The sequence below is a fragment of the Magnolia sinica genome, chromosome 1 (assembly GCF_029962835.1).
Source record: "Magnolia sinica isolate HGM2019 chromosome 1, MsV1, whole genome shotgun sequence".
NCBI lineage: Eukaryota > Viridiplantae > Streptophyta > Magnoliopsida > Magnoliales > Magnoliaceae > Magnolia > Magnolia sinica.
The window spans coordinates 20,302,615-20,325,688 of NC_080573.1; the positions used below are offsets into that span (position 1 = coordinate 20,302,615).

Genomic DNA, 23,074 nt, shown 5'->3' on the forward strand with positions numbered 1-23,074 from the left:
TTTATACATATATAATTTATATCATTAACTACAAATTGTTATTGAAAAAAATCCTCATAATTCTAAATTTATCAAAGAATTCTCTCAATATGCCTTTTGCCTGTGCAGTGCTTCTCCAAAAAAGAAGTTACCAAAGTCCCTTCACATATTGTTTTTCTTAAAAAGTTATTGAAGTAAAAAAAATTTAGGGCTCACATGATATGTATATGCAACCTTTCAAACATATGCACCCAACCATGATAATCAATTGAACCAAAAATCTTTCTTATTAAATTACTTAACGGGTTGTACATCAAAAATGATAATCAATTGAACCAAAAATCTTTCTTATTAAATTACTTAACGGGTTGTACATGCATTTTGATGCTTTTAAGTAATGTATATTATTTTCTCTAGTATGGCTCACCTTATGTAAATATCATAAGGGATTAAATCTATTGGACAGGTTGGATACCATATACTTATCAAGTAGGCTCCAAAAGTCTCCACTTTACTATTTTTTAAAATACACACACACACACACACACACACACACACACACACACATATATATATATATATATATATATATATATATATAATTTTAAAAATATATATAGTGGATATTATAGTAATTCCACTTCTTATAAAGAGATTGCTTAGAAGCATTATTTGGTAAAATTCTAATTTTTGAGGAGGTTTTCAGTAAAAACCTCATAGTTATAACTATTTTCGATATTAATATCTATTTTAGATATCCGGTGAGTTACCTGAAAGAGTAAAGGGGGCGCGGCTTGGTGGGATCCTTGACTGTGGGGGCCGTGATGTACGTGTCTTATATCCACGCTGTCATCCCAAAAAGGAAGCAGATCCAAATCTCAGCTGGACCATAATACAGGAAACAGTGACAATCGACCGTTAAAAACTTCTCGTGGGCCACAAAACACCTTTCAACAAGTTCGATGGCGAATAAACATTTCGGTGGCCCCATGAATGTTTTAATGGTGGGGATTTAATCATGACTGTTTCCTGTGTTATGGTCCACCTAATATTTGTATCAGCTTCATTTTTGGAATCATGCCTTAAAATGAGTTGTCAAAATGGATGGACGGTGTGGATGTAAGGTACACACATCAAAGTGGGCCCCACAGTTAGGGATCCACCCAAACCACGCCATGGGTCTTTGATTCGACTTAGATGCGGCTGGACATTTGAGTCTAGTAGAGCTTTCGGGTTTTCAAACTATGATTTGATCATTTGATTGGTAGTCCATAAATGTGAGCTAGACCTAATGGACGGTTTAGATGAATCATCTCCATATTTTCAAATAAAGGTCGGACTGCAGAGGGGGCTCAACATTTTTGGGGGCCTTGGCTAGTCATAAAAATGAGGCTTTTTAGTTAAAAAAATAAAAAAATTAATAAATTCAAAATTAAACCATAAATTTGCTTCTTGCCTTTTTAGATGCAAAAGTACTAATTAAACTTTTGTATTCAAGTTTACCCAATAAATCAGTTTCGATAGATAAAATTGTTAAACCGTTTAATCTATCTGAAACATAATTGTTCATAAATAATTTTTTATAATATATAGTTTTGAAAAACTTCTTTCTACAGATGCAACGGTAACAAGTATGGAAAGTAGTATTTTATATGCAATAGAACAATTTGGAAAACAGTCTAGTTCTTTTATTAGATTAAGTATTTCAATTGGAGTATTAATTTCGGTTGTATTGTGCGATTGTTTTGCTGTTTAATAAAAAGAACAATCCACTAATAATAATCTAATTAGACATTGATGTGCCACTGTACCGTTAGAAAAATGAAGTTAGAATTTAATTTAGAAAATTGATGTTAGAATTTAATTTTTTGAGAACTTAATTAACAATAAGGTAGGTAGTTGTGATCCTAAGTTTTAGGAGAAGAATTTATTGAGAATGATGCTATTATTTTGAACAAATACGATGGAGTTAAACTGTTATTATTGATAGTGCTAGTTTCTAAGATTTGTTTTTTTATTTTCAATTTCAAATAAAATTTTTAATTTTGCTATAATATAGGGCCTTCATAATTAGGGGGGGCGCAATTGCCTCACCTGCCTACCCCTTTGAGCCGCCCACTACATCTTGTAGTGCTACCATTGGATATCTCCAAAGAAAGAAAATTAAAAGTTAAAAATAAAAAATACAATTGGAAGAAATCTGCTAATTAGAAAAGTAAAAAATAAAAAATCATATTAGGTGAAATTCGCATGCTTGTTGCTTTTGCTTTTTCTTTTCAAGAGAAATAAAGAAAGGAAACAAAGTCGAGTCAATCTCTACTTCCTTGTTGTTTTTCAGCTTTTCTTCTAGCTCGTCGCTTTCTCGAGCTCAGTGAGGACTTGAATCCACCACTTTCAGAATCCGATTCGTCCAACTCTCTAAATGATTTCTGCCCAAAATATTATGAAAAAGACGATGAAAAACAAGGATTTTTTAACCTAAGAGAGAGAAAAAAAATACAATTAAAAGAGAAGGGTGTGTTTGGTTGCACCAAATTCAATGAAATTTCATGATATTTGGTGGAACCGAACACACTCAAAAAAGAAAACAGAATTCAAGTGAATTGGAAAGAGAAAAATAAGAGAATTAACCTCTCTGATCTCAGCGAAGCTGACGGCGTAGAAGACAACAGCAGCAGCTGCAAAGATTCCCAACACAGGAAGTGCGACTTGCATTGCATCCATTCTCTCCCTCTCTCTCTCTTTTCTTCTTCTTCTTCTTTTTTAATTTAATTTAATTTATTTTTTTCTGTCTTGAGGGAGCTTCCAACGCATTGGGAGATGATCGTCGATAGGCTATAAAGTATGAAAAGATAAGAGGGAAATCTTTGATACTCTGGCCTTGTGACGGATGATACTCAGGCACTGAAAAATTGCACACTTGCTGTACGATTGATTCAATTTTAATTTGAAAATATTATCTTATCAGTTTAGATTTAGATGCATCGTTAACCAAAAATGGTTCTTTGGTTATCTAAACCATCGGATTGGCGGACATTTATTAGACGGTTGAGATGAGAAATATCTAATCGGTCCCATTTCATCAAACAAGAGTCTACGGACCACAGGTTAGGATTGTTCAGCCAATCTTATTTTGGAAGTTTGAAGTAGTGATAGTGAATTCCATTATTTAATTCGTTTAATTTGAATTAGTGTATATCACATGTAAGATTTCTAAGTGCATGTGTATCGAGCATTCTACTCTGTCAGAGTATAAAATAAGTCCCTGTAAGGATAATTGAGAAGTGGCTATGAAGAGTGCACACGTTGAAATAAGGCACACGTGTGCAAGATCAGAGTCGCTCATGTGGCAATCCCAACTATGTAGATGGCATATCTGCAAACCCCGGGCTATACGATCATTGAGTGGACCCCACCTGTGCAGAATAAATGAATGTGGCTAAGGAAAATTGACTCGTGGTTTGAATTCTGTGTATCCGTGCGGCCCACCTCCTGATCATACTTTCCCCATTTTCGGTGCATCAAATCTGAACAATGAAGATTTGCCAGAGCCGACAGATCTTTGATGCATTTGTCTCCTATCCATGAGTTTGGAACCGTTGATTAAACTCAACAGTCGTTTTGCTTTGCACTGTGGCCCACAAAGCATTTGGACCAAATACTAACAAAGAGGCACATGTGGTAGCATGTAGAGGGGCTGTCCATGTACGATTCCTTTTCGTAACCCACATACATCAACTGTACACATAATCCAAGCCACTCATCAAGCGGTTATTCCAGTAATACCCATGCAGTGGGCCACACATTCATGCAAGTTCGTTAGGGGGCATTTGGCGCAGGGAATTAGATGGGGTGGGATAAAATTGCATTTGGTCCCATGTAAATTCCATCCATCATTTGGGGAAGATGAGAAAGGTTGGGATGGAATTGCATTTGGTCCCATGCGAATTTTCCGTGGATTTTGAAATCCTCAAAATCCACTATACGTGTGGGCCCCACATCATGCATGTGTTTATCCATGCCTTCCATCCACATACATTCTGGTTATATATGTGTTCAAGTGAACAACGTTGTGAATTTGGTCTGTTGATTACAATTCCATGGTCCACCAAACAGGATTTTGCTTAATCCAATGTTTTTCCATAACAAGAAATTTATACCAAACATGGGATTGGATGGCTAAAATACCATAGTATTTCAGACATGCAATCACTGGGCAATAAATATGTGAATCCCATCTAATACAATTCAATAGCATTTTAATCCACGAACCAAACACGCCCTTAGTGTCTTTTGATCATCCAATGAATCCAGTCGCCCCATTTTAGGGCTCCAAACAAACCATTATTGGGGCTGTCAATGGAACAGGCCTGGAGCTGACTCCACCCGGAATTGAACTGTCAGAATAGGACCGTTCACAGAGCTAACATGGCCGGTTGGTCTCATTCCACGGTAATATAGTAACGAATTGCCAACTCAGCTGAGTCAACTTGAACTACCTAGGGCTGCAAAGTTCAATCAGTCTATCAAGGTCCTTGGATCAGGTTAGTTCAGGTTGGAAATAATCACATGTATTTGGGTCGGTTTGGGAATCATCACATCTATTTGGTTTGGGTCCTCTTGAAATACGGCCAGGCAATTATTTCCAACCTTAGATAGTCTCTCTCTCTCTCTCTCTCTCTCTCTCTCTCTCTCTCTCTCTCTATTTAGCCATTTTTCAAGAAAGGTATTATGCTTATTCTATTCCACTTACTGGAGACAGAATGTCATTCTTTTTCTCGGTTTCAAATGGATTCATTCAACAACCCATGGACCATTATATCTTCGGGTAGTAAAGGTTGTTACCTAAACGTAACGGTGGCAATCATATACACTACAAGGTCATTACATCCATTACTGAAAAAATGACCCATAACGGCCATTATGAAAAAAAAAATAAAAAATGACCTGTAATGGCCCATTGCACCCCTGTAAAAGCCATAGCGGTCCATTATGGAGTTAAAAAACAGGTTTTTCAGGTTTTTCAATTTGAAAAAAAACATAAAAAACAGAGACCGTATATCATAAAAGTCACAATGATGGCCATTATGGCTACCGTCACCGTTACGGACTACCTTGCAGGGACAGTGTCTTCCCAGATAGCCTGTTCCAAACAACTTTTCTTGCATCCAAACGGTGCCCCAATGTATGCTCAGTGCATTTGGGCCTTGTTTTGGTTGGTTTTTTTTTCCGCCTTCTTTGGAGTCATTAGTCAACTTTCAAGGATACAACTAGATTTCATGGTTTTGTTACCTTTGTATCAAAAAGGAATCTCTTGTTAACAGACTTTTCCCCTTGGACACTACACATGGGATTCCCATGCACAAAGCTCACGCTCACAGGCCTTCATCTGGTTAGTTTCAAGGACAGGCCATAAGCTAAAAGTGACAATGGTCTGATCATCCTAACTGCAAGCTTAGAAACTTCCAAGGACTAGTGATGGAAAGAAAATGACAAACCAACGTCACAAGTTAACTGCAGTTGGGACCATCTTGCCACTGTGATTTTCAGGGTACATCCTCTGTTAGATGAAAGGTCTTATCTTCCACACGAACACGTAAGGAGTGTGTGGGCCCATGCCAGTTGGTTGGTAAAAGAAAAGAGGTGCCACAAAAATCGACCATCTAGATGGGCAGGAATAGAAACTCTTAAATGAAGAAATTTGTATAGTAAATGATTGTAGGAATGGAAGATAAAGATCTGAGAGAGAGAGAGAGAGAGAGAGAGAGAGAGAGAGAGAGAGAGAGAGAGAGGAAATAAAATAAAAAACCTCAGGGGCAATCAAAGGGATTTTCAACCAGGTGGCCACTTCATCGGTCTCTTGCCGAGTATATGCAGATGAAGATGATAAACAGATTGACCTGGAATGACAAAAGACTGTTAAGCATGGAAGAATATCACTTGTGAGAAATTCACAATCAGATGAGAGATCATGATGAGTTTATATACATGCATCTGGACCGTTGTTGATGACAACACGAAACCCGTCCTGGATACCTTCCTTCTCCGCCACTATTTTAGCAGCGTACAGAAGATGACCCAAGATCTCTGCATGTCTTGGTTCCGCCTGAAGAAGTAGAAATGCCAAGGAGCATGGTGTTACAGTTTCAAAGAATATACCAATTTAATGCCTCAAAGCTTATACATTACTATACAGATAATGGAGGAGTTTTACAAGACAAAAAACGCTAAACAAAGCACCAAAGTATCAATGTTTGCAAGTCATCAATTTATGCAATGGATTCATTGAGCTCCGACCAAAAACTCAAACAGGACCTTCCTGTTCTTTACCATTATACCAAGAAAAGTGGGAAATGGAATCCAGCCTAATCTAGTTTCTTTGTGCCACCTTAAATGGAACCAGATGTTTTCTGATCAGGTTGTAGAAACAGTTCCAATCTGGCGGTGCTTTCAAACCGTTGTTGAAAGGTGATCCTTGCATGCATAAGGCTCTCAAACTCATAAACAGGATGCGCCTGATAATAATACAGACAACAATGCTACCACAAGATTTCCTATGAGAAGGAAAGGATGGGGATCGCAAGTCTCATCTGATAAACTGGGATGTGGTGTGAAAATCAGAAGAGGGAGTGCTGGCATTGATCGACTTAATGGCAAAATTGGGCATTATTATCGAAATGGTAGTGGCAGTTCAGTAATGAATGAGAAGCCCTATGTAGGAAAGTAACCACAATCAATGATTTATTTATCAGTATCGCATCATATGTGTAACCCTTGAGATGCAGAAACATATCAGTTTCACATGGGAAATATTGCATGTATCATGGAATGTATAGCAATCTGAGGGAAACACTGGCGATACATTGGGATAATAATGGAATTTTTCAATGAAACTTTAGGAGATGTTAAAGAAATGATTACGAACTTAGATCTCAAAACATGACAAAAAAATTAACTATGCCTAATGGGCTTCCATTGTGTAGGGGACCAAACTAAGCATTGTCCAACAACAGTGATGCAATTATATCAAAATGAGTTCACATCATTCAAATCTCATAGAATACAAGTAACCAAATACAAATAATATATCTAAAAACAAAAAAGAAAAGCAAAAATACACCTCGGACTTGTTCCTATTGGAGTTACGAGGCAGCCAGAAGTCGTCATCCCTATTGGAGCAGCTATAATATTGTCGCTCCACATAACAACAGTACTGTGCTCAGCTCATGAGCTAATGATACTAGTTTATATGCTCTCTAACGTATCTTTGGTACTCATTCTCTCAAAACTGCACCAGTCTGCCCACCAGTGGATACTGGGTGGACACCGTAACTGTGACCACCAGCTGTGGCTGCAGCTGCGTGCCTCCACACACTTATGAGTATCCTGGATTTCTAACTATTTTCTTCTTAATCTATTAAAAAACTTATCTAAACACATTTAGTCTATGAATTTTTGGATTTCAACAAAATTTGCTCATTTTCATCGAATTTAGCAGAATTTTTATATCAATGATGCAGCATTTTTATAAAGAATCCTTGCGCGATATACTATGAAATTGATACATATTGTGATATATCGCAAGATACATGCCCCCCCCCTGCGAATCTCGTATTGTTTCCTATGATACCAATCGTATTAGCCAACACCATCAGCACATTGAACACTGATCCTAACAAACTACAACAGTAATTTAGCAGAATACAACTGTTTTCCCGCTCAAATCAACAAGAAACAGAAATTGGCAAAATAATCAGGGTTCCGAAGCTGTTGGAATGCAGCAATAGTTTCCCAGCCTTAAGTGAAATCCAACTCCCACAATGTCATGCAGGATGTTACTGGAACACAGAGACACTTCCTACGCGTTTCAGTGCTCTTCACTTGTGGTTTAGGGCTCAAGTGTTCCTTTCCCACTTCTCCAAATATACTAGTGCTAAGTTACTCACATCAAAAGCTTGATGCTAGTAGTAGTTCAATGGGAACCCTGGACAGCCAGGACGGGGGGTGAATAAGGTATTACCAAGGCAGAATCATTCCCCTCTTTTCAGGGCCACTCAGCATTGGTGATTCAAACAAAACTACATTGGAAGTGATAAGGACAGTCTAAAGCTAATCCATGATCATTGTCGAGGGCGATTCCAAGAGCATTATTACACAGGTTTCTAGGTCTAGGCCAACTCTGGGGCAGCTGCAGCAGTTCACTGTAAATGAAATAAAGGTTTGGTCTATTTGCCCAAAAAAGAAAAAAGAAACAAGGACAGATCTCTCCATATTATGTTTCTTGTAATATTATTCCAGGAAAGGATAACTCTTTGGCCCATCATTTGGCCAAGGAAGGAGTGGCCTGGAGTTCCTTGTATATTGGTGACACTTATCGATTACCTTAACGGATAATGTCCCCATTCTCTTTGAATCTATATCTGGTGATTATTGAGGAAAAACACAAAAATGTCTTATATATTGAGAAAATCTTGATGCTCCCTTGATTTTGTTGCTCCCTAAATAAAATTTTTTTGTCATTCATCACAAAGAAAGAAAGAAATACACCTTCCAACTATGTAAGTCCAGGAGTGCTTGAAGACTAGCCTAGATGCTATCTTTCAATTTATGCATATACAAAGAGAAGATCTCCTTCAAAGAATATGCACCATCTTGCCGAGCTCAACAAATAGTGAGAAACAAAATGATATAGAGAGAGAGAAACATAATGAATACCTTGCTGAGTTGTGTTAGTCCATCCCTGAATTTTGGAATAACTAAAACATGAACAGGAGCCTGTGGACTGATATCCCGAAATGCCAACACCTTCTCATCCTCATATACTATGGTCGAAGGGATTTCCTTTGCTATGATTTTGTCAAATCTGTAAGGAGAAAGGAAAAACTTTCATTCCATAGCAAAGCTGCATGACGGAATTTAGTGTGAATCAAAACACATCCGCTCATAAGCATCCAAATTTGAGGCTAAAAGAAACTAATGTTCTCTGAAACACTAAGATAACTACTGAAGCAACATCACCGATATAGGAGACAAAACCAGCATCTCTAAGTAAACGTGAGAACTACATGGTTGGACCTCCACTGTCCGCACTGGCTGCAGCTGCTTTGGCAGAAGCTTCTTCATCAGCAGCAGCACTAATGCGATGTATGGATCTGAATTGCAGAATTGGATGTGTAAGAAAGATGCTGACAAACTTCAAGCTCATACTCCAAAATCAGTTCGCAGAATAGAGAAAATCTGAATAGTTTTGATATGAATTTAACAACACAAATATACTATTTTATTTATTAGTATTTTTATATATATATAAAGTTAAAAACTTCCATGCATCTTCAAAATCCCAAAATAAAACAGTTGGCTTAACAAGAATCAGACTGGAAGCAGCAAGAAGAGAGGGAGCAAAGAAAACTTGAGTTACAGCCTTACAGGGAGCCAACTCCAAAGGTACCCCAAGGAAAAGAAGGTTTTTCAAGTAAAACCAGATGCTCACCTCACCACTATATATACACATTCACCTAGTAAAAATCTTCATATAACACTCAAGTTGATACATAAACCAAAGGCAAAACCATCAATGTTCATGCACATCTAAACCATATGTTTCCGTGTGTAAAATGAGTGAGATGCATACACTTGCTTAAATATATGCATCTCGCACTTTTGACATATGATACATGAGAACCTGTTTAATTAATGAAATGATAACAACAAATCATACATGGATACATGCGATGTGGGTCCCACTAAAGACACATGGAATGTGGATCCCACTAACACCAATAGACATGACACATGGAGCAACCCCATCTCACTTCGAGACAAACAAACTAATGTCAGTGTGGCGGCACACTTAACAATCCCCATTCAACGCAATCGACATAAATCCCTTGAACACAATGATAAATAGAACACATGTAGGTTGCTTTTGAACCTTTATCATTTACAATACATGCATTTCTATTTTTTATGATATCAACATTACAAACTAAAATGCCATTAAATTCAAAATAAAATATAACATATATCATTTCTCTTCCTATCGTGATGACATTTTGAATCGATAGATCGGGCACTCATAGCTTCCAATCGTGATGACATCTTGAATCGACAAATCGGGCACTCAAAGCTTCCCTTCATCAATTTGATTATACATTTGTCACGGAAGAGGAACGTGCATGACAGATATAAGATAACGATCCCCGCAGAAAATTCATCTTGAAATATTACAAACTTGCTCCCATCCCATCCATAACTCTTACTCCAGACATGGCCCGCTCTAGCACTCTAACCAAAGATCTCGAAACTGGGAACATAGTGGACCATTTGGACTAATCCAAAGAGGGCCAACTCTCTGCAAATCCGAGCCATTAATTCTCCATGTTTTGCAACATTGAAAGTGTTGATACATGGACTCCTACAGCGATCACCAACTCCAGCCCAGATTCCCTGACCCTCACAGCCATGTAATTGGCCCAAACAACCCATGCAAGCCGCCAACCCTACATGGGTCCACGGATCAACAGTCACATGTGACATCATAAAGCTGATATGGGCTGTTGACACATCAGGCCATGAGTAATAGCGAAGATTGTTGATGAAACTTTCACTAGATCTTGTTAATGCATCAAGCCTATGGAATGTGGGTCTCACTAAAGATTAATGTGTCAAATAGCATATGCAGTACTGTGCGACCCATGGGGGATGTGCACATATGCGATCCCACAATCGCATATGCTATCGCACAAGCCCCCAAAAATTTTGAAAAAAAAAAAGGAAAAATATATTTTTTAAAAAAATTATAAAAAACTATGTAAAAATATTACAAGTGTAGACAATTTTTCAAATAGTTTTATTGCCAATTTCATCAAAATTTTGTTATATTTATTACATCAATTTGACTAGTACTATTGGACAATAACAAGTTAGCTAAGCAGTAGCAAGTACTTGAGTGAATGCATATATTCAAAAATGTGAAGAAAAAAAAAACTTAAAAATTGTATTGATGTAATTTCAAAGAATAATAATTCAAAATAGAAATCCATTATACAAATTCAAAATTGGCTCAATGCCATTGCCGTTGGTATCCCATATTGTGTAACAAGAATATACTATACATATTGATCCTTAATCTATTATGGCACATGTCCATCATCAATGGCATTATCATCATTGCCATCATCATCAATATGATCCTCATAACATCTCTGTCATCATTAGCATCATCATCATTGCCATAATCATAAAAAGTCCCCAAAGGTCATAAATATGACCTTTGGGAGCACATTGCACAAATATGACATATGCATTCATGTACTTTTGTATGCAACCACATAGTCCCAACGGTAAAATATCGCATATGCTAGTATGATATACATTTGAAAATTGGCATATGCGATTGCAATTGCATTTCACAATACTGCTAAAGACCAGTGGAAAAAACACACGAGGCATCCACCATTTCACTTGGACAAACATGCAGACTTGTGCCAATGTAGTGTCACACCTAACAATCACAGTATGATTATCATCATCGCCGCCACCATCGTCGTTGGCATCATAGCTTTGTCCGAGGTCCCAAGTATTTTAGGTCGTCAAGACTAGACCTGTTTCACCCATCATTCCTAAGGCCCTATCCTTTATAATCATAAGTGGAGAAGCCTTCACAGGCCATGACAATAGAAACATTGGTAATGTCTTCAGTCATAAGATAGCAACTATTTGGTTTCACGGATGAGAAATTCCATCATAGTCTTGCCACTATAGTCATGCACACATTCAATGTATGAATCTGTCAATCCAAAAGATTCGGAATACTCCACCATTTTCCATTTGAGAAGACAGATAAATAGAGTTTATCCACTACCCAATTAGTAGGGTTGTACTCAAATCTGACAATGCTCAACCTGATTTAATCATATCTATGCCCATCCCCTCCCCTCACACTCAACCCAATTTACGTGAATTTAAGCCTAGATCTTGGGCCAAATTAATAAATTAGTCAAAGTTGTGCCCCTCCATTCCTCCCTTACCCTCCCACTCAGCCCCATTTAATTAGATTTGTCCCTAGATTTTGGGGCCAAGAAATAAACAGGCCCCTTCCCTCCCACTTCTTTGTCCTTTTCTCTATTTATCTCTCCCTGTCTTTATCCGTCTATCTATGTTCTAATCACCAAAAGACCCTACCAACGAGGAAGAGGGAACAGAGAAGAAGAAAAGCAAAGATGAGAATGAAGAAGAGGAGGGCATGTACATCCCATCTACAGCTCTAATCTTTTCTTCAAATTATCACTTGGTCTATCATTTCTACACGTGACTAATCCATCGTTGGTATACTGGGGCAACGAACGATGGACCAAGCTCCTCAAACTCCCACATTCGAGATTTAACCACTCCAATGTGAGCTGCTTTAGTTTCAAGCTAGATTGTTTTCCTCCACCACCACCAGAATGATACATGAATCCAAGTAGATTCGAATCTGCTTCATGCATGATACTAGGATCTGAACCTGACAGGATCCAAATCTGATCCCTAAGTTAGGATCTAGGTATAATGGTATCAGCCCTAACCAATTAGTATCCCAAGAATCACACTAGCCAAGCTATGCTAACCATCCAGTTTTGGGACCATACCATAGACCATCCTTACTTTAACCATCCATTACGCCCACCGATCCGAACAAAGGATTGCTCTCTCTCTCTCTCTCTCTCTCTCTCTCTCAAGAAAAGCCCAAAGGCAACTATACCAAAAAGCTCAAACCCAAGTGAAAAGGAGAACAGCACCCAACAATTAAACAGCACATTCTGAAACATCTAGCTTCACCATCTTACGACCTCCGTAGCTGACCTGCAAATATTCCAAAAGCATTGGTCATTCCGTTCACCCCAAAGAGTCAAGGATTGGCCAACCAAACTAACCTCCATTTCTCTACTCCTCTAGGACATCCCCTGCATCAGGAACAAAACCTCAATGGTCCCCAGAAAAATGCAAGAGACTTTGAGGAGGTCAAAGAAGCCCTCCCACACTGTTCTAGCAAATGGGTGGTGACTGAATAAGCAATCCAACCAATTCAGTGTCATGTAAGCATGAGCTACAAGAATTGATAATAACCATCAACCGCTTCCAAAGATTGTCAATTGTGAGCACCATATTCCTTCCCACCAACAAAGCGAAAGCCGCAACCTTAGAAGGGGCTCCATAGTGCCACACAAAACAAAGGATTGCCTTGTCAATCTGATTTTTGGGTAATGCTCCAGCCATAGCGATAATGTTCAAAACATCATTATTGTTATATGTACTAGAAACATGGGATGCATAAACATGTATCAATATACTGATAATATTGCAGATACCAGGGAATCTATCGCTATCTGATGGAAAGACTAGGGAAACGTCAGGGAAGAGGTAGAATTTTTCAGTGCATCTATCGTTATCTGATGGAAACACTAGGGAAATGTTAGGGAAAAGGTAGAAATTTTCAGTGAATCTATTGCTATCTAATGGAAACACTGGGGAAACATTAGGGAAAAGGTAGAATTTTTCAGTGAGAACTTCAAGAGATGTTAAAGACACATGATTACACATTTAGAACTCAAAAATTATTATAAAAAAAACAATTATACGTAACAGGTTTCCATTGTAAGCACGTGTTGTTGGAAAAGAATATTTAATTAATGGATATGCTTTTAATGCACTCATTTTAAGAAATAATGCAATAACTTCAACACATATCATGTACAAATTTAAAACACAGCTAGAAAGAGATCCTACCCCCACAAAACAGGAAAAAAAAGGGGTTTTTATGGCTTTTATTTTATGGAATTTCACAAGCATTAACATTGGTATCAGGAATATTACAATAATATCAACGATAGCTTCGCATCGATGATACAGTGTATTTATTTCAAAGGCTTGCCACTGATATCTCACGATTTGAAAATATCACGCGATATGGGCGATATTATTGACAATATCGTACAATACAGTGTATAATATATATATATATATATATATATCGTTGCCCTACAATACAAATAATAATGGCCAATATTATTGATAATATCAGCGATACCAGGAGCACTGCATAATGTGACCCATGATTCTAGATAAGCTACATACGCATCGCGTGGAAAGAATGAGATTATCATATATATATAAACCCTCTGTTCTAGGAGATTTTTATTGAATCCCCCATCCTAAAGTAGGGCCAATCAGATTGACAATCTAGATCACTGAAGCATGGGCCCATGTGTACAAATTGATGCATCAGTACCTTATAATTCCTCTTTTGTCAAGTCCCCTATATAACTGAACCATGGCCTCCTAGTTGTACAAAATAAAACCAGTAAACTAAGCTTATTCTAGGGTCCTTTTATTGCCAATTCGAAAAGGGTCTTTTGCACATAGCCCCTTCCTTTTCACTATGTTATAAAAAAACCTCCATTTTACTTATTTGTTAAAATAAGAATAAAAAATCCTCTCCTTTACGGTATTCACTTGCAAACTACATCAAATTACTTTTAACCAAAATTTCAAAAAGACGCTTTTACCCTTGTGCATAAAGGGGAAAGTCATCAAGTAGGCCCCTAAATTAGAGATCCAGACCTTTCAGCCAGTATTTTTCTTCTGATTATTAGTTTGTAAACCTGTATCTTAGATTAGAAAATCAGTAATTAATAATTAGGATTTGTTTATTATCTTTTGTACGGCTAATCCTAGATTAGGAATCTACTAATTTTAGCTTGTATCTCCTCTGTAAGAGGATTTCTTTTCCTTCAATGGAATATTGAAAAACTATCCACTTTATATGGTATCAGAGAGTCACCATTAAAGCCTCTTTGCTATTCTTGTCAGAATCTGGCTTCTCATCACTGGCAACTCTTCTGCCACCACACAAACATCTTTCGTTGTCACCACCACCCACATTCAACAGAATGGTGTTGCCGAATGCAAACATCAACACATCCTTAAAGTTGCATGTGCCCTCCGCTTTCATGTTCACTTTCCCCTTGACTTTTAAGGAGAATGCATCCTTACTGCCACATACCTTATTAACTGCATGCGCACCCCTCTCCTTTCCACCAATACTCCATTTCATGTGCTCTTTAAGAAACCCCCCTCTTACAACCATCTCTATGTTTTTAGATATCTTTGCTATGCTTTCACAATTGCAATTCATCGGAATAAATTGCAACCATGTGCCAAAAGATGCATCTTTGTTGGTTATCCTTTTGCTCAAAAGGGATATCGAGTTTTCAATCTCAATTCATGCGAGGTTTTCACAACCCACGATGTTATTTTCCATGAGGACAGTTTTCCTTATGTTGATATATCCACAACACCCCCAATTCTCCCCATACCCCTACCAATTGAAGAGTCACCATCAATCCCTACATCTCTCAATCCCCCATTCCGCTCCCTCACCCGTTGCCACGGTATCTTCATTTCCCAATATGTCTTTACCAAAGGAGACATCCTCTTCCACACCCGCCACTACATCCCCTCCTATCCCACCTCAAGCAGAACCCATCATATCCTCCTCTTCCACCCTTTGCTGTTCCAAACATCATAGATGTCCTCCTGCCTGGCTTCGTGATTTCAAGTGTTCTCTACTTCACCAAAGGCTAGTCCTTTTCCTTTAGCTAATTTTCTCTCTGATGATAATTTTTTCCCCTCCACATAAGGCCTTTCTTTCTAGCATTTCATCTCTTGTTTAACTTGCAAGTTACTCTCTAGTTGTGAAAGATCTTAATTGTTGTGATGCCATTGGCTGCTGAAATACCAGCACTTGAGCAGAACAATACATGGTCACTTACTCCAATACCAGCTAAGAAAACTCCCATTGGTTGTAAATGGGTTTATAAACTCAAGTTTTGTTCTGAGGGCACTCTTGAATATTATAAAGCCCGTCTTGTTGCGAAGGGCTACACCCAACAAAAGAGCCTTGATTATTATAAGATGTATGCCCCGGTTGCAAAGATGGTTACTGTCCGATGTCTCCTTGTTGTTGCTGCCATTCAACGATGGCCTCTTTATCAATTAGATGTCCACAATGCCTTCTTACACGGCAACTTAGAAGAAGTTTATATGCCTCTCCCACCGGATTTTTCTCGACATGGGAAGTCTCATGTTTGTCGCCTTGACAAATCCTTTTATAGACTCAAACAGGCCTCCAGAAAATAGTTCGCTAAGTTCTTTGGTGCCTTGAAAAGTGTTGGGTATATTCGGTCCAAGGCCAATTACTCCCTCTTCACTCAGCATAACAGTAACTCTTTTACTATCATTTTAGTCTATGTTGACGATATCATTGTCACTAGGAACAATGGAAAGCTCATCGTTGATTTGAAGCTTTTCTTTTTCTTTTTCTTTTTTTCTATTCTTTTTTTTTTTTTTAAGATAATTAAAACCTTATTGAAAACGCGAAAAAGGAAAACAAAGCACAAGGGAAGGGGTGCCAATGGGGCGACCCAAGCTCAAAGAAGAAAATCGATACAACAATCCCCCCTGAAATTAGAGTAGGAAGCCTATTCGATAACCAACGCTTTCGCCCTTGAAGAGATGACACTCCTTGGTTTGGAAATGTTGTTGAAGCATCTTGCATTCCTTTCTTCCCACAAGGGCCCACTAAACCGCAAGTAAGGCCATCTTCCATAGTCTTGTCTTGCTCTTTCCTAACCCCACTCCTTGCCAAGCCAGAAGCAAAGCATCCACTAATTTAAAGCTTTTCTTACAAAATCAATTTCACAACAAAGACCTCAGATCACTCAAATTTTTCTTGGGAATTAAAGTTGCTCGCTCATGACAAGGCCTCTACTTTACCCAACGAAAATACACTTACGATCTTGTCTAATGTCGGTTCACTTAGTGCCCGTCCTACCGACTTGGTTACGGATCAAAATTCCAAAGTCAAGGATGAAGAAGGGAACCTTCTCACAGATCCAACTCAATATTGTCGTTTGGTTGGATGTCGTATTGATCTCACCATTGCTAGACCAGATCTTGTATATTTCGTACAAATCTTTAGTCAATTCATGAGCAAACCATGACGACCACATTGGATGCTACCCTTCATGTTATTTATTTCCTGAAAGGATCTCTAGGCCAAGGCTTGCTCATGTCTTATCAAGTCCCTTTCTCCTAAAAGGCTATTGTGATTATGATTGGGCTAATTGACCCATGACACGACGCACTCTCAACGGTTATTTCACTTTTGCTCAGCAATTCTCCTTTATCATGGAAAACAAAGAAGCAATCTATGGTGTCTCGCTCCTCAGCTGAGGCTGAATATTGCTCCATGGCAACTACCAATTGTGAAATCACTTGGCTTCTTCATCTCCTTCACAATCTTCATGTTTGCAATATTCAATCGACCTTACTGTTTTACGACAATCAAACCGCCCTTCACATTGCCACCAATCCCGTTTTTCATGAAAGAAACAAACACACTGAGCTTGATTGTCACCTGATTCGTGAAAAGATCCGGTCTGGTTTAATTCGACTTCGTATGTTCCATGCAGAGTTCAACTCGCCAATTTATTCACTAAACCATTGGGCAAGGAATCCTTCTACTGGTTGAGCTCCAAGTTGGGCGTTCTCAATCCTCACTCTCCAATTTGAGGGGGAGTATTAGATTCTAAATCTGTATCATAGATTAGAAAATCTGTAACTAAAAATTAGGATCTGTTTATTGTCTTTGTATAACTAATCCTCAATTAGGAATCTATTAATTTTAGCTTATATCTCCTCTATAAGAGGATCTCTTCTCTTTCAATGGAATATAGAAAATATCTCCACTTTACACTGCTTCCTCTTATTCTTCTTCTTCTCGAGACAGGCAGCAATAGATGAATCAAGAGAGAGAACGAGGGATTTAGAGAAGGAGCAAGAGAGTGACATTTTGGAGAGGGAAATTTTTGGGGGATGGAGATCAAGAGATCTTTGGATTTGGAAGATGGTGAGGTAGGGTAAAGTATGGTTTTTTGTTTAAGTATGTTGTTTAAATTGGGGGCAGAATGGCCCTTTTCTCTCTAAACCAAAACTAGGTTGATTCAAAAGCCACCAAAAGGAGTGTATTATATAATGCTGAAAATTAAGGGGTTAATTACAAATACTGGAAAGGGAGAGGGTTATTTACAGTATAGCAAATGGAAAGGTGGCCATATGAAAGGGAAAAAAAGAAGAGCAGGAACTGAAATTTGAAATGCCATGTAACCGAGAAAAGCCAATACCTGTTCGAATGGAGGAGAGGAAGAATAGGGATTCTGCAATGACTGTTCGGGAAACCGAGAGATGTCTTCGCAGTCGTGAGAGCTCGAAGTGCATGAGAATGCCTGGATCGAAGACAGATACAGAGAGAGTTTTAAAATAGAATAGATTCCTGAGGAGAATAGATTCTGAAATAGCAGTAGAAAGGGGATGACCTTAAAAGCAGGAAGGGATTGGCTGCCGCTGCTGCCATGGATTTTGAAGCAGAGAAAGGAAAGGAAATCATCTTCTCTCATCAATCCTACAACCCTTCACCTAATTCTTTTGAAAGACTTCTTTGAAATGCGATGAAAGATTAGATCGGAGTGGTTTTGCCTCTGTCGCGACTAACCATCGAGTGTATGTCGCCTCCCATTGTGGCTCACGTATTGAGGCTCGTCCGATGATCGCAACCGTCCAGGTTGGAAGCGGATTTCGTCCTGCCCCCACCTGAACGATGATCCGTCCAGGCAGGGCTCTGCGGGGCCCACCGTGATGTACGGGTTTTATCCACTCCGTCCATCCATTTTGAAAGATAAAGTTTTAACCTGAGAAAAACGAGGCAGATCTAACGCTCAATTGGACCACAGAATGAGTATTCGCTCGCCATTAAAAACTTCTTGGGAGTTGCAGAAGTTTTGGATCAAGCTTATATTTGTGTTTGCCATTCATCCAGGTTGATGTGACCTTTGAACGGGTTGGATGAGAAATAAACATCACGGTGGGCCCCATGAATATTTTAACGGTTGACATCATTATCACCGCTGCTTCCCCTGGTGTGGTCCATTTGAGCATTGGATCTGCCTTTTCTTTGCCTGATAAACTAAAATGGTCTGGAAAAAATGGATGAACGGCATGGATCAAACCCATACACCACGGTGGACTTCAGCTGAACCCTGTTTGCACCCATTTCTGTCGGTCCAGGTCGTGATGTGCATACGCCACTGCGAGAGTTATATCTTCAGTATATGAATTTACAACCATAAAAAGAAAATTGGCTCCCATTCAACTCTAAAAATCAAAGGTTAATATCATGGTTGTAATCGTCCATAAATGGTCAGAAAGAGTACTTCTACGTGTTTCCAAACAAAAATTACGTGCGAGCCGCTACGATGTATGTATTTTATCTACGCCCATCCTTTATTTTTTTTTCAGATTATTACAAAATGAGCTTTAAAATAAGGCAGATCCAAGGCTCAAAAAAGCCTAATCAAAAAATATATAGTGGATATGTAACACCCATTGTTGAAAACTTCTAAGGAACTAAAGAAGTTTGGATAAGTTGATATTTGTATTTTACCCTCATCCATGTTTGTGCGACATTTACGAACAGATTGGATATCCAACAAATATCATGGTGAGCCCTATATGAGTTTTAGCAGTAAGTGTGGTCCATTTGAGTTTTGGATATGCCTCATATTTTGGATAATTTGTCCATGTCTTTGGTACGAGCATCCCATGTAAGTACTGGAGACTGCTCTGATTGATTACTCATATGACCATAAAAAATAATAACGTATAAATCACGGTGGGCTGCTAAGATTTTACCACCTATACACAATAACAACATTAGGCAAACCGACTTAGTAGGAAAACAACTATTGAAGTAATCATCATCGAATCAAGCCTCATTTGAGAAGTCATACTTTAAAGTGAGAAATATCAAAGGAAGTAATAATTATCCACTTGCATTTATTTATTGGGGATTATAACAAATCAAATAGGCCTTCAATGGAGCATGATTATGCTAGAAAAATAAGAAATTTTGTACACAATGGAGGATAGAGGAAAAATATAATGAGATGACCAAATATATCAAGTTTAGGGTTGTACACGAACCGAGTGAGTTTGGTTAGCTCGCTTGACTCGACTTGAAAAAGCTCGATTCGACTTGGTTCAAAACTGTATTCGAGTTGACCTTTTGAGCTCAAAAAAGTTTCAAACCGAGCTCGACTCGACTTGGATCGAACCCAACTCGAATTGAACTGGATCGAACCAATTCAGTGACTCAATTACTTTGATATTGATGTTGCTCACAAAGTGTTTGATGAAATGACTCAATGAAGTGTGGCTAGTGGTAAGGAAGGTATGTATATGAAACAAATACTCTCTTCTTCTTCTTTTTCTTGATTTTTATATTGCTTATAAGGTATTTGATGAAATACTTATAAAACCACTGTTGTTGTTTTACATATAGGGAGATTTTGAAAGTGCAGTTCATGTGTTTGTAAAAATGCTGCATAGGTGAACTCGGCTTGAACTGGTTCGAGCTGTTGGCCGAACTGAGCTGAGCTGGCCAGTCAGGCTCAAGGATCGAGCGGAGTTTAAGCCAGGGTCGGCAAGTGGCTAAGCCGAGCTGAGTTGTGCCTAGCTCGACTCGGTTCAACTCGTGCATGCCTCTAACCGAGTTAAAGGCTTGACTTAAATAGTCAACATCTCAAGACATATTTGCTGCCATTTTTCTATCAATTCTAGCAAGTGCAAATGTAAGAAATCTACAAATTGTCTTAAGGATACAATAAACTCTCAATCCAAATCTTAACTCAAAAAATTATACATTTAAGTGTTGAACAGATCTTTAGATTTGACACCGATATACCTTTAATACGTTCAGAAAAGATATAGCAAGAGGTCAGATTAAGAATACTTACAAAGAAGATGATATTATCTTAAGAATGAAGGGTGTATTTTTTGGATGATAGTATTCAGGATTTATAGTAATTGAAGAGTCATGGAGTTTTTCCCGAAGAGATGTTAATGTGCCTTTTCAAAAATTTCATACCCATTTACGGCAAATAATTATCTTCCATGAAATGACACGACTCTCTGTCTTATGATAATTATTTCTGTACCATCTCAGACAGAAATAGTTATCCAACAATATCAAATTGTAGCCACATGTTATAATCATCTTAATTGTTGCCGCATAAGCAACACGTGGCATAGGTGCCATATATACAACTATGTCACAATTACTCTCAATCGGATCCTAGTTCAATTCAAGTTGCCCCATGGCTCAAAATAATTTGAACAAGTGTCAAAAAGACTAAGGCTCTCTTAGCTCCATATGATTTATTAAGGAGATTTGAACCCTGATTGCAGAAGCAAAAACTTATTATCTCATTATCTGACTACACACTCTGTTTAAGAAAAAATAAAATAATTATTAATATATTTATTTACTTATTAAAATAAAATTTTATTTTCGAAATTTATATTTTATTAAAAAAAACACCACATATTACACTATAATAGCTTACCTAGGATGGTTGAAATCGAGGATTGGACAAATTTAAATTATTGAACATCTTGCCTTTTTGGACCCAATTGATGACCGCTTAAACTAGATTTTTTGGTGATGAGAGACAAAATGAAAGATTGCTCATGAGAAATCAATGTGTGCCGATTAGGCGTAGGCCCTACAAGGACAAAAGCATCATTTTCTCATGAGAATCTGCTTTTTCACAGCATTACTTGCATTCGACAGCACACTCTTTTTCATTAAGCAATGCTAGTGCTATGGGAAGTTACGCAACCCATGACTGTAGGCAATTCATATCCTTTAATAGTAAAGAGCATTTCCTTCAAAGAGTGTGAGCATTTTACTCTTTATGAGATGCAGTTCGCTATCTCCGTGGTGAACGAGGGTCACCACACAATCAACATCCCTCTTTTTAAGTATTAAGCAGTCTACTTAAGCTTGGGATTTTATTGGATGGGAGTAAATGAGGTAAATGGGGAAATTGTGAGCAAATGAAGGTAAATGGTGTTTGAGGTATGTTTGGATAGAAGTAAATACATGTCAATGAAATGAGAATAAATAAATGAAGTGAGCTACTTTTTTGAAATCCCTTGGAGAGTCACACAAGTAAACAAAGGCAGTGCCACGCACATGTCCATCATATTGATGGTGTGCTAATGATACTCCAAAATAATTCAATTATCACCTACATCAGTAAAATCATACTAATAGAATGATCCAAACCCTCCAAAGGTTGCCCATTTAAATGGATGGTTTAAAAGTGTTGGTAAGTCATTTGTTTGTGATTCATGCGTTGTGACCCATCCAAAGCTCAGCATATTCTTATTTTTTAGCTTCATTACAATCATTTTGATTAAATGTCACATATGTGCGCTAATTTAAAATACCAAATGTATTTTAAAAAATCACATATATTCATGTGAATATATTAAAATTTTCGAGTGCATTCAAAGTCATCTCACATACTATTATCAAAGCAAAATATTCAAATTTCAAATGCATTTCGTTTACTCCCATTCAAACGAGTTAAATCATTTATTTTCAATTCATTTACTTTCAATATCATTTTTCATTTACCTCCATTTATAAGCTCCCAAATTGACTATTATTATTTTTTACCTTGAAACTAATACTTTAAAATGATCTAAATAAATCACACATGAAAAAAAAAAAAAACCAAAAACCCATGCATCATGTTGGGCCCCACATGGTCATTTTAAGATTCCATTCAAGCATGGTAGGATGCAATTTGCTTTAGTTAAAATGCTATCATCCAGGGTGACTCTAATACGAAAATATGAGCTTCATCCAAAACTTGTGGCTGTTTTTTTAAGCGTGGTCTATTTTAGCTTTTAACTTGCCTTGTTTTTTGCCCACGTCCTAAAATGAGAAGGTGAAACGGATGGACGGTGGATACAACACGGTGGCCCACTAGAAGTGGGCAGATGAATCGAGTCGCCAACTGATGGTCTAGATCGCTGAACATGGCCCACATCGGCCACTTGTGAATCCAAAATGCTCGTGTCCTTCCCACATCTCTCCTCCTAATTACGGTCCACTTTTCAGGATCCAAACCGCTAGAATCCAACGAAC

General features: G+C 37.9%; 2 protein-coding genes across 3 annotated transcripts; both read right to left on the minus strand.

Moving 5' to 3' along the window:
• Positions 1 to 2,200: 2,200 nt before the first annotated feature.
• On the minus strand, positions 2,201 to 2,768 carry LOC131236786 (uncharacterized). The gene is made up of 2 exons (XM_058234260.1): positions 2,611 to 2,768; positions 2,201 to 2,408 (listed from the first exon to the last, which is right to left on the minus strand). The coding sequence occupies exons 1-2, from the start codon at positions 2,701 to 2,703 to the stop codon at positions 2,289 to 2,291; spliced, it is 213 nt and encodes a 70-aa protein (XP_058090243.1). The 5' UTR covers positions 2,704 to 2,768; the 3' UTR covers positions 2,201 to 2,288.
• A 2,868-nt stretch (positions 2,769 to 5,636) lies between these two features.
• On the minus strand, positions 5,637 to 18,553 carry LOC131242523 (14 kDa zinc-binding protein). 2 transcript variants are annotated; one of them, XM_058241224.1, is made up of 6 exons: positions 18,396 to 18,553; positions 18,204 to 18,305; positions 9,045 to 9,131; positions 8,695 to 8,842; positions 5,968 to 6,085; positions 5,637 to 5,879 (listed from the first exon to the last, which is right to left on the minus strand). In XM_058241224.1, exons 1-6 carry the CDS (start codon positions 18,464 to 18,466, stop codon positions 5,812 to 5,814), a joined length of 594 nt encoding a protein of 197 aa, XP_058097207.1. In that variant the 5' UTR covers positions 18,467 to 18,553; the 3' UTR covers positions 5,637 to 5,811. The 2 variants fall into 2 exon arrangements, with proteins under 2 accessions (XP_058097207.1, XP_058097216.1); XM_058241233.1 differs by lacking the exon at positions 9,045 to 9,131.
• Positions 18,554 to 23,074: the final 4,521 nt, after the last annotated feature.

Bases quoted from the DNA above. Each gene is read 5' to 3' on its own strand.
- LOC131236786 (XM_058234260.1), bottom strand. From the start codon at position 2,703: ATGGATGCAATGCAAGTCGCACTTCCTGTGTTGGGAATCTTTGCAGCT. The intron at 2,409-2,610 runs GTTAATTCTCTT...TATTTTGGGCAG, and splicing joins GCTTCGCTGAGATCAGAGAG to AAATCATTTAGAGAGTTGGA.
- LOC131242523 (XM_058241224.1), bottom strand. From the start codon at position 18,466: ATGATTTCCTTTCCTTTCTCTGCTTCAAAATCCATGGCAGCAGCGGCA. The intron at 18,306-18,395 runs GTCATCCCCTTT...TCTTCGATCCAG, and splicing joins AATCCCTTCCTGCTTTTAAG to GCATTCTCATGCACTTCGAG. The intron at 5,880-5,967 runs GTATATAAACTC...TTGTCATTCCAG, and splicing joins CAACAACGGTCCAGATGCAT to GTCAATCTGTTTATCATCTT.